The following is a 12,472-nucleotide window of genomic DNA, read 5'->3' on the forward strand; positions in this document are numbered from 1 at the left end:
GAATAACTAGGAATAGTGTAACAAAGTAACAGGGTTGGAAGAGACCGTTGAGGTCTTCTAGCCCAACCCACTGCTAAAGCCGGAGTCCCTGTCCCAGTGGTCCCCAACCTTTGTGGCTTGGTGGCTCAGCCCCTTGGTGGGGAGAGGGAATCAGGCCACACGAGCAGCGGGCTGGCATGCACATGCATGCACACACAGCTTAACTTGCATAAACAGAGCTGTGTGCACATGTGCTCACACAGCCCGGTTGTGAATAGGCCATGGCCCAGTAGTGGGCTGCAGCCTGGGGGTTGGGGACCCTTGCCCTGTAACATTTCAGGTAAATGGTTATCTAATTTCTTCTTACAAACTTCCAGGGTTGGAGCACACACAACTTTTGGAGTCAAACCGTTCCACTGATTAATGGTTACAACAGTCCGGAAATTTATCCTTATTTTTAGGTTGCTTCTCTCCTTGATTGGTTTTCATCCATTGCATCTTGCTCTGCCCTCAGGTGCTTTGGAGAATAGCCTGACTTCCTCTTCTTTGTGGGAGCCTCTGAGATATTGGAACACTGCTATCATGTCACTCCCTACCCGTCCTTTTCACTAGACTAGACATGTACAATTCCAGCAATCGTTCTTCATATGTTTTAGCCTCCAGTCCCCTAATCATCTTTGTTGCTCTTCTCTGCACTCTTTCTAGAGTCTCAACATCCTTTTCATATCACAGTGGCCAAAATTAGCCTTTCCTAAGCTTCTTTATGGATTTAGAGAAAACCCTCTATCACAGGGGTCTTCAAACTTGGCAGCTTTGAGACTTGTGGACTTCAACTCCCAGAATTCCTCCTCCAGTCATGTTAGCTCAGGAATTCTGGGAGTTGAAGTCCACAAGTCTTAACCTTGCCAAGTTTGAAGACCCTTGCTCTATCATCACAACCACTATATGTAATGAACAGGACAACATATTCACACCATCCCTGCAGAATTGCTAAGGCTTGTACCATCCCAGCCTTGTGCCAGAAAATTTGGAAAATGAACACATGCACACAGGATTAGAAACGATCAGTGTTCTGATCATTTAGAAAATACTTGTAGCTCAGGTTTTAGATTTTGGCAGTAGTTTGCTCTCCGAGCTTGTTTCCATTTAGTTCCAGAACATTTCATTAGCATATGAATACATAAGAAATGAGACCATTTGAACAACCAATCGGCAAGAGAACAAATGAACTGCTCAGAATTTAATTATAGCTCCAAACAAACAACCCATCACATGGCCAACTGGCCACACCAGCACACAAGACATATATAAGGTAAAGAGGAATAGGACAAGAAAATCCCTCTGATGATATTACTTGGGGTGGTAATAACATTTTCGGGAATTAAATGGAAACAAGCTTGTAGAACAAACCATTGCCAAAATGATCAGTGTTCATCCCATGGCCAAAAAAAGGCCGAGTCAAAATATTGCTGTAATTACTGCCCCATTGTCCTCATTACTCACACTAGCAAGATTGTCCTTGAGATCATACAACAACATCTGGTGCTATCTGTTGAAAGGGAATTGCCAGATGTTCCAACTGCATTGCACTTGGGATAATATTGCCCATAGCTGCTTCCAAAAGAACAAAAGAACATCTACATCTGCTTTATCGGTTGTATTGATTGTGACAAGTTGTAGAGAGCCCTAAGGAAACCTGGGGGTGTCGACTAATTTGGTCAAGTTGGTGCAATTACTATACATAAATCAGGGAACCACTGTGCGAACACCATATGGAGTTGCTGAGTGGTTCAAGATAGAGAAAGGGAGTACAAGTCAAGATAGAGAAACATGTGTGGAAAAGAATGCAGCAACGGAAAGAAGCAGTACAAGACTGGAGAATGTGAAAAAAGAGCTGGCCCATGGAATTGCCAAGAATTGGACACCATTGAATGGACTCCTCATCAGCAAATTGGAGGAGTTCATATACCTTATTTTTCAATCCCATCTCAGAGATATGGTTTAAATCAGTGGCCCCCAACCATTTGGGCACTAGCGACCGGTTATGTGGAGTGAGGTTTTTTTGCAGACCTGAGGGAATGTGGCTTTGTGAGCTGCCTGAAGCCTGCAGCCTGAGGATGGGGCTTTGTTTGTTTGGCCCAGTTTCTGGCATGCCACAGCTCAGTGCCAGTCCACAGACTATGGGTTGGGGACCCCTAGTGTAAATTACCCATGAACCCTCCCATTTCTTAACAAAGAATAATTACTTCAGTCTTGGGTTCTGCACTCTTCAACATTTTTCTTAATAATTTGATGGAGGGAATGGAGAAATTTGTAGGGCCAGTCAGCTAATAAAGCATCTTAGAGACATGGGATAGAAATAACAAAATGAAATTTAATAGATTCCCATGCAAAATTCTTCATGCAAGAAACAGAAACCACTTGAGAATAACTTGCGGATACTGGGCACGGTAATGGTCATAATGGAAAAGATCTTGAAATAATAATTGGTTGCAATCTCAATAGGGCAGTGCAATGCAGTTGCAAAGGAAAATGCAATCTTAGGTGGCATCAATAGAAATATAGCCTTCAAATCATAGGAAACAATGCAGTAAAGCCAATATATTCTATACTGGCAAGATTCCATTTGCATCAAATTTTAAGAAGGATTGAAACAAACTGGAACAAATTTGTTAAGAGTGAAAGGTAACAGCAACTAGAAAGATCCAGTGATTAAAAACTCTTTGAAATTCTACAAAAAGAGATGGAAGTAACCAGGAATGTTACTGGAAGAGACAGCAGAGGGAGGGGAGATCTCAGGAACATGAAAGGATGTCACGCAAGTCTATATACATACTCCGGTACAGTATATCTGCACACACTCAGACCTGTTTTTTCATAATTCCAAAATGTAGAAAAAAATGGGATCAAGCTATCAACTGTGTATGCCAATTATTTATCTGCTTCACCTCTTCCACAATTTTGACCATATTTTTTTTTAAATATCAGCATTTTCTTTTTGTAATCTTTCAGAATCCCCAATGTTTCTTTTTCATAATCTCACAATTTAACGATTTTTCTGGTCCTTAGAAAGAGAAAAGATTGCCTAGTAACTGCCACTAGGGGGAGATATTGCCCTTTGAAGCTCCTCCTTAGAATCAATGTTGTGTTTTCTATATACACTATATACCTCAGTACAGGGTGTACCAGTTGTGATCCTGTGGTCACAGTTTGTATGTTTAGATATCTACAGTGGTGCTGCCCTCCTATGAGATATCATCAACAGGTTTAGGAAATGCAAAAATGCTTAGATGGAAAGGAAACCCAAAGCAGTCTAGGGTTAGCCTATCCCAAGTATGCCACTATGTTTGTGGTAAAACATAGCCAATTTTGACTGCTCTCAAAATGCAGGGTTACACTTGATAAGGACCCGGGCAGGAGGCCAGCAGGAAATCTATGCTTCATTGGGAAGTTAAAAACGAAAACATGACAGAGGCATATCACTTCTGTAGTGATGCCAAAGAATAACACGGGTGAACGCTGACCCAGTGCCCAGAGTTTGTCCCTCATCTTAATAGTAAAAAATGCAGAAAACACTGGAAACTTTTCCTGCACCCAATGAAGGCCAAAATAATTTCATGCATGGAACAGAAAATACAACCTGGAAAAAAAAGTAATTAAAAATATTTAAATCATTTTAAACTAGTGTTTCTCAGCCTTGGCAATTTGAGGATGTGCAAATTTCAACTACCAGAATTCCACATGTCTTCATGGTGCCAAGATTGGGAAACATTGCCAAACAGTTCTCTTTTCTGCACGAAAATAGAGGTAGGTACCCCTTCCTCTTTTTCTCTCCTCCAACCTCATCTCTTATTATAGGATCTGAGGCTGATTTGGGAACAGATTCACTGAGAGTTGTAACATTGTACTGCTAACATTGTATTGCTAACCAGGGCATACAAACCTTTGCCAGACCAATTCTTGAATACAGCTCATCCACCTGGAACCTGCACTGTCTAGCGGACAGCAACACGATTGAGTAGGTTCAGAAGTATTTCTCAAGAAGCAGAAAGTTCTCCACTCCTCCACTCACAATAGAATTCGCTATGCCTCCAGGCTCGAAATTTTGGGCTTGGACAATCTCAAACTACGCTGCCTGCGGTCTGATCTAAGCATAGTACACAAAATTGCCTGCTACAACATCTTGCCTGTCAATGACTTCTTCAGCTTCAACCACAATAATACATGGGCAAACAACTGATACAAACTCAAGGCAAACCGCTTCAAACTCGATCGCGGAAAATACGACTCAGCAACAGAGTGGTCAACGCCTGGAACACCCAACCCGACTCTGTTGTTCCAGCTTCAACCCCTCACAGCTTCAATCTCAAACTGTCTACCGGGGATCTCACCCTGTTCCTAAGAGGTCCTTAAAGGAGGCGTGCATAAGCGCATCAGAGTGCCTACCATCCCTGTCTTATTGTCCCCATTTATCTGTATTCACTTCCTTCGTTCAGGTTTATTTTTATATTTATATCTGCTATCTTGTACATGTTTGACCAAACAACAAATAAATAAATAAATAAAAGTTGCATTTTTGTTGTAAGTTACATCTTCCAAAGGCTCAGCCTCTCAGTCTGGAAACCGTATCAACCCCATAGGATCACTGCCCAGTCTGATAAGTAACTTCATCCATCAGCTTCCCAAGGCACTTAAGAGGACTTCTCTAGTAAAACAGGACACGGCTTTCCATTACATAGTAATAAAAGTGACAAGAAAGTAAAAAAATAAATAAAAAAGAAGGAAACTAGCAGAGGGAGCACAGAGGGTTTGCTTGAGGAGGGTGATTGATAGGAACAAAGAAAGTAATACTTTTATCCGCCACACTCATCTGTTTAGTTCTGAGAATAAGCTTTCTTAATTTGAGACATTTCACTAGGATGCGTAAAGAAAGATCAGGCTATTGTTACTTTAGGTTTAAAAAATGAAAAATACTGCAAGGCAAAATTGCAACCTACAGCCTAATCTTTTCTTAGGCCTATGTTGTTTCCTTAGAAAATAAAAACAGTTCAGAATAAGTTACAGAGACATACTAGGTAAAAACGGTTCTGTTAAGGCCTAAGATTACAAATTGTAATCTTAGGCCTTGACAGAACAGTTTTCATGACCATCCATACCCATCACACTCCCCAGTTTTTGAGAAGACATGCAATACAGGTAGTCTTCAACTTACAAACATTCATTTAGTGACCGTTCAAAATTACAACAGCGCTGAAAAAAGCGACTTATGTGCCATGGTACCACAGTGGTTAGAGTACAGCCCTGCAGGCTACTTCTGCTGATTTCCAGCTGCCAGCAGTTTGGCAGTTCAAATCCCACCAGGCTCAAGGTTGACTCAGCCTTTCATCCTTCCAAGGTGGGTAAAATGAGGATCCAAATTGTTGGCAGCAATAAGCTGAATCTGTGAACCACTTAGAGAGACCTGTAAAGCACTGTAAAGCAATATATCAGTCGAAGTACAATTGCTATTTTGCACACTTATGACTTGATCACATGGTCATGTGATCAAAATTTGGACACTTGGCAAAAGGTTCACATTTATGATGGTTGCAAGTGTCCCGGGATCATGTGATCACTTTTTGCAACTTTTGGACAACCAAAGTCAATGGGGAAGCCAGATCCACTTAACAACCAAGTTAGTAACTTAACAACTGCAGTGATTCACTTAACAACCGTGTCAGGAAAGGTCATAAAATGGGGCAAAATTCACTTAACCAATGTTTCACTTAGCAACAGAAATGCTGGGGCTCAGTTGTGGTTGTAAGTTGGGATTACACTCTTAAAGCCAGTTTGGTGTAGGTTTTAAGGCACCAGGCTTTAGTAGTTAGGAGTAGTATTTAGTAGTTATTAGTAGTTCTCTCTCACTCCAAGGAAGCAAACAAGGGCAAATCACATCTGAAAATCTTTCCAAATCAACTTCAGGGACTTGTCCAGGAGGAACTCACACTCAACCAAAAAGAAGACCTAGCCATCCCTAGTGCAGAGATACCCTAAATTCCAACATAACACATTTATCACAGTACCACATTACTTGTCATACTGGTTTTTCTCTAGTTTTTCGGTCTGCTTGAATGTATTTACTATGACCGTCTGTGGAGTTCTTGTATCAGAAGCCAGACAGCAAAACTTCCAGAGTAAACTTGTCAGGATTCTGACACTTAACCCCATTTAAATCATGAGTCTCTAGCCAAACTCCAAAAAGATTTATTGGGGATTAAAAGATGCAGCATTGCCTGGGTGTAGCTGACTCTGAGACACATAATTCATTGTCACCCTTGGCCCTGGTTTTCCCCCACCCCCAGGTGTATAATTCATATTCTCCAATGGGACACATCCATAGCCAAGAGTCCTCAATCATGCCCTCCAGGTGGAATTTTGCACAGCAGAAACCTCAGTCACCTAGAAATTATCTTTGAAAACATTTATGGAATTCAAGCTGCCCACAGCTTCCCCTCCCTTTCTGTTGGCAACTCTAAAAGACCACAGAAATATTTTATGAGTTGACAAATCCATTCCCCAACAGATGCGGCACCCGAGTGGTCCTTACGGTAAATCCGATGCCAACCGTCGCAGAGAAAGAGCCGGGGATGAATTTGCCCTGGTCAAACTGGACCAACAGTGACGTCTTCCCCACTCCACTGTCTCCCACCAGGATGGTCTGCAGAAAATCAGACAGAAAACCAGATTAGCATTTTGGAATGAATAACGAGCCAAATGAAAACTGGAGATGTTCCACCTTCTATATTGTGGCCACTAGCCAAATCATCTCTGCCTTACAGTTCTGCAGAGAAACACAGGCATGGATTTGAAACAGAACAACAGAATTACAGAGTTGGAAGGGACCTTGGAGGTCTTCTAGTCCAACCCCCCTGCTCAGTCAAGAAATCCTATACCATTTCAGACAAATGGTTCTCCAATCTCTTCTTTAAAATCTCCTGTGTTGGAGCACACACGACTTCTGGAGGCAAGTTGTCCCACGGATTACTTGTTCTAACTGTCAGGAAATTTATCCTTATTTCTAAGTTGATTCTGTCTTTGATTAGTTTACATCCATTGCTTCTTGCTCTGCCTTCTTGGAGAATAGCTTGACTCCCTCTTCTTTGTGGCAGCCGCTGAAATACCAGAACACTGTTATCATGTCACCCCTAATCCTTCATTTCATTAAAGTAGACATACCCAATTCCAGTAGGTCAACCCCCTCTTTCTGTTGCAGCCTCTTAGATATTAGAAACACATTAATGGCAGAGCAACTTAGGTTTCATTAGATAGTGAAGTAAAAATCATGCTAACATTTTTCAAGAATCAGCTTGTTTTCGTTGCTCAATACTCCTGAACCTAAAGACAGGGGTGTCCAACCTTGGCACCTTTAAGACTTGTGGACTTCAACTTCCAGAATTCCTTAGCCTGCCATGCTGGGATCACTCTCAATTCTTGAAAGTTTTTAATTAAAGGCTTTTAGTCAAGGACAGATTAAAGCCAATGGATGCCCAAAGTACAGACCAACAACAGTGCCCCTCGGCCTTTCCATTGTTTCACTGACCAGCCATTAATGTCAATAAATGCGGAAGGTGAAATAAGAGATTAAAAATTAAAGCTTTCTCCCAGGTCATTCCCTAGACTGGATCCTGCAAGCCTATTAAATATAAACTTTTAAAAAATAACACTAAATATAATAGCCAAAATAAGAAAATTATTTATTTATAACTAGGGCATAGGAAAAAGAAATGCAGATTTTCAATACTTTTGAATGTCTGTTGCAATTAAATTGTTATATAAGTGGGGGAAATAGAAATATGAGAATGTACTGAAATGTGGCAGTGAGAGAGCTAAGGCAGGGGTGTCAAAATGGCAGCCCATGGGCTGGATGCATCACACTTAGGCCACACCTACCCCAGCTCAGCGAATGGGAAAAATGTCACAAAATGTCATGTGACAGCAATGTGATGCTGCAAATTTGACACCCATGAGCTAAGGGCATGATAACTGGCGGGGGTGGGTGGATTTTGGTGCTCCCCTTTCCTCGGTGAACTGATCACGGGCTTAATTTGTCGAATAGTTAATCCAGGGCTGCTTCTGCTGATCCATTTAGAATTAGCTAGCTCTACATACATTATATTCAGATTCAAAGTAAGAGGCCCAATGTCAGAATGAAGAGATAATCTGGAGCTAGAATGCTACAACTACTTTAGATGTTTTGTTTTAAAGACCAGCAATTGTTCTGGGGAAAATAATCTATAATTTATACTTTGGCAATATTTTAGTTAGAAACAATCAACATGATGCTACAGAGTTGCAGTTTGTTTTTCTTACTTCATCTAAAAAAATTATCATGTCTGGTGGCAAAAAGTGATTTGGTAAAAAAGAAAAAAAAGTGTGGAGACCTTGAAATTTAGGAAAGCGAATCATTTTGGTTGACCCTAATAAAGATAATAACCAACAATAAATCTACTTTACTCAACCACAGACCAGCGGAATATAAATTATTGAAATATGTATCCATCTTTAAAGCAAGAAGGGGCTGTTTGGCAGTAACAATTTGAATTCCAGCAACTGAAAAGTTTACAGTGAATTAATTATGAATGTACACTATGTTGGAAAATTATTATGGGTTATCCTCAGTTGGTTTCTACCCAACAGCCTCCTAGTCAATCCCTTTATCTAGATCAGAGCAAGTACACACATCACTCAGTTCAACCAACAAAAATATGTTTATTTATTAAACATCCATATATATGATTTTTTATTAAAAAACTGGCAAAAGCGGGAGGAAGGTAGGGAGAGAGAGAGAGAGAGAGAGAGAGAGAGAGAGAGAAGCCTGCACAATGAGCAAGAATTTACGTTAGATGTTTATATCAAAAGGCGCAGAATTTTCCAGAGGCACTGGAAACAATGGGATGATTAATTAGTAGAGAAAGTCTCAAAGGGAGGATTCTTTGATTAGTCCAGCTTTAATCTTTTTATGCATGTAGAGCAGCAGAACAGAGACGGAAAGTAGAACACCAAGTCTATTCTGCACCTTAAAGAGAATGTTTTGATGGATGGGGGTGATGTATCCAACACACTAGTGATGGTTCTCAATGTGTGTGTGTGTGTGTGTGTGTAGCTTATCACAGTTTTTTGGCAACTCATAAAAGTATATGCCTTTTAATAAAACATGACTTTTTACTACCATATACTAACATAGTCCTTCTTTTGCAACTCAAGCACAATGCTTGAAGGGCCTTCCCTATATCCCTATCATGGCCCATTCGCCCTAGTTCAGGGGTTTCAAACTCAAGGCTGGCAGGCAGGATCTGGCCCATGGGGTGCTTAGATATGGCCCCCAGGGCCACCTGGAAACAGTGAAGGACCAGCCCGTGGTGCCTCTATCAGTGAAAACAGAGATGCCACAGGTGATCCCAACATGAGTGATGTCGAGCTGGCCACATTCACCCTGACCACACCCTGAGGTCAAATACAACCCTGATGTGGCCCTCAACGAAATTGAGTTTGACAACCCTGCCCTTAGTTTGAAAGAGATGATACAATCACCAAGACCTTTCCTCCCTCCTTTCCTGCATTTTTATTTTCCAGGAACTAAGGATGGTGGTGGTGAAATGCTTAAATGACAAGCCGGATTTCAATTAATTCATAAATCTACTCCTTTAAGTTCTTCCTGAGAATGGTCCTTTATATGACTACAACTTTTAGTTACTTCCTTGTTCTTCCTAGGAAGCCGGACAAATTCAGGCTGGGTTAAAGGCAGCTTTCTCAAACCAGATCCTCCTGAGATTGGTTGGATGGAATGATTTGAGTTCTCACTCAACTCTGTTGAGGATATGAGGCTGGGAATGTCATCCTTAGCCATCTGTTCATATTCTTATGCACTTTTGAAAAGGAATGAAGTGATAGGAATGTTGCACGCAATCTTTCTAGATATGGTGGCCTTTCATGCATCTTGGAGAGCCTTAGGCATCAGTGTTGACATCCTTCAGCTATCAGACTTTATCTTGAAATGTTCATGTCTGAGACAGTGTGATTGACAAAGCTCCTAATTGGGCCTTCTCTTTTCTATTCCATTTGGCAGGTCTTTGTCCTGGTCTGAATGTAACCAAGATGGTAGATGACCATGGGCTACCTGCTTATCCTTTTAACAGTTTAACTCATGGCATTTCCCAACTCAGCTTCCTCAAGATGGCTTCTGTTACAACTTGTATTAAAATGCTGCTGCAGAACTTAGTCTCTTATCTTCCTGCTGACAAAGAGCATCAGGACTTCCCTCAGAACATTTCTTAATTTCTTAATTTTGTATTTATTCTATAAATATTGTCTAATTCTGCCCCTGTGTCCTGTTCCTCTCATTCCTTAAAAAAGCAAAATTCCTAGTCTCTCAACTCCAATAATGCCAGTTTATCAAATCTCTTTCCCTCTCTCCATTTCTAACTTCTGTCTCATTTTCCAGATTTTCCTCTTTGTCATTTTGTCCAGTGACTTGTTTTACAGTGCTTCCCATCTTCTTAACTTCTTCTTTTATCTTTTCTTTTATCTTTATAAGTCTTTCGTCCATTCTCTCTTCAAAAGCTATCAATTGAGTGTTGTGATTTAGACAACCTTTTACCTAATTCCTGAAACATTTTCTGAAAACAACTCTGTGTAATTCCTTTCTTCCTGTTGTTCTAACAATCCTCTTTTCTCTTCTGCTGTTTTTGTGGCTTTCCTGGTAGCTGTCATTCTAATACTCTAATCCAAATGAATGTGTATGAATTACAAGAGGCAGGCTAAAAGGTAGGCTTTCCCCCTCCCCCCTCTTGAACTGCAAATTGATTATATCCTATAATGAATACGAAAGTGAGGCTTTTGTGAACTTTGTGTCCAGTTAGGCTGTGTTACAGTTGTGAACTTAACTGAAATCCATCAATTTCTAGTCTTTTGACTCATGAGTTCGTCACAAAAACTTCAGTTCCTGCAGTCTCATACAAGGAACAATTGTCTAGAGTGCTAGTGGGTGATCTCATAATCTTTCCTTGTCAGGAGAGCTGACTCCAGTCAGAATTCACCATCTATCCACCAATCTCTGCCGCAATATATGTGCTCCTCTTGTTGTGAAGGAGCATGATGTTAGGTGTATAATGAAAGCGGTAAACTCTAGAAAAGCTGCAGGACCTGATAACATTCCTGGTTGTGTAGTAAAAGAATGTGCGGATCAGTTAGCCGGGGTGTGGACTGAGATTTTCAATCGTTCTTTGCTACAGTCTATTGTTCCAACTTGTCTGAAGGCTTCTATTATTGTTCCAGTACCCAAGAAGTCACCTGCAAATGCTTTAAATAACTTCAGGCCGGTGGCATTGACTTCTGTGATAATGAAGTGCTTCGAGCAGTTAGTTTGGAAATATATTATTTCTTGCCTTCCTGTTACCTTTGACAATTATCAGTTTGCTTATAGAACAAACAGATCTACTGAGGATGCTGTCAATACTGTTCTTCATACTGCCCTATCTCACTTGGAGAAAAAAGGAACGTACGTCAGAATATTATTTGTTGACTTTAGTTCTGCTTTCAACACAATATTACCCCACAGATTGATGTCTAAGCTTAATGATCTGAAGCTACCAGACTCCATATGTTGGTGGATTCTGAATTTTTTATCACATCGTTTGCAAAGGGTTAGGATGAATGAACATATCTCTTCTGTGGAGATCCTCAATACTGGCACTCCTCAGGGCTGTGTATTGAGTCCACTTTTATTCACTATTTATACGTCTGATTGGACCTCTATTCATCTGAGTAATAAGATCATTAAGTTTGCAGATGATATAACGTTGGTGGGGCTCATTTCTGAAAATGATGAGTCTGCGTACAGGGATGAAGTTCATCAGCTGTCCCTCTGGTGCAAAGTAAACAATCATATTTTTAATATAAATAAGACGAAGGAATTCATAGTGGATTACAGGAAGAGCAGTTCGGATATCCAGCTGTTGTATATCAATGGTGTTTTGGTAGAACAGGTGGCAGAATGTAAGTTTTTAGGTATCACCCTGAAACAAGATCTAACATGGGGGGCAAATATTTTAGCCCTAGAAAAAAAGGCTCATCAATGACTGTATTTTTTAAAACTTTTAAGATCACAACAACTGCCAGAGAGTTTGTTGGTTGCCTTTTATCGAAGCTCTATAGAGAGCATTTTATCTTATTGCCTCTGTGTGTGGTTTAGGAGTTGTACAGAGGCGGAAAAAAGGGCACAAAAGATCAGCAGATGTCCTCTTCCCTCATTGGAGGATTTGTATAACATGGGATGTAGAAGGAAGATACAGAAGATCTTCGCATCCAGGCCTCTCGTTGTTTGAGATCCTACCATCAGGAAGACGATATAGAGTGCTGAAAGCCAGGACAAGTAGATTTAAACATAGCTTTTACCCAAGTGCTGTGATCAGGTTAAATGCAGAGTTATGAATCTGGTGGTCTTAACATATATATA

At 40.6% G+C, this 12,472-nt stretch overlaps 1 protein-coding gene across 2 annotated transcripts in view; it reads right to left on the minus strand.

Annotated features, from left to right (window-relative positions):
• Window positions 1–12,472, minus strand: part of RAB37 (RAB37, member RAS oncogene family) — an 83,493-nt gene that overhangs the window by 32,364 nt on the left and 38,657 nt on the right. For both annotated transcript variants that reach the window (XM_087924906.1, XM_087924908.1), the window contains exon 2: window positions 6,566–6,676. In XM_087924906.1, coding sequence (XP_087781032.1) covers window positions 6,566–6,676 — 111 coding nt within the window. The remainder of the gene's footprint in view (window positions 1–6,565; window positions 6,677–12,472) is intronic.

Source organism: Pseudonaja textilis, chromosome 2 (assembly GCF_049901715.1).
Source record: "Pseudonaja textilis isolate UNSWEBS1 chromosome 2, rPseTex1.2, whole genome shotgun sequence".
Lineage (NCBI taxonomy): Eukaryota > Metazoa > Chordata > Lepidosauria > Squamata > Elapidae > Pseudonaja > Pseudonaja textilis.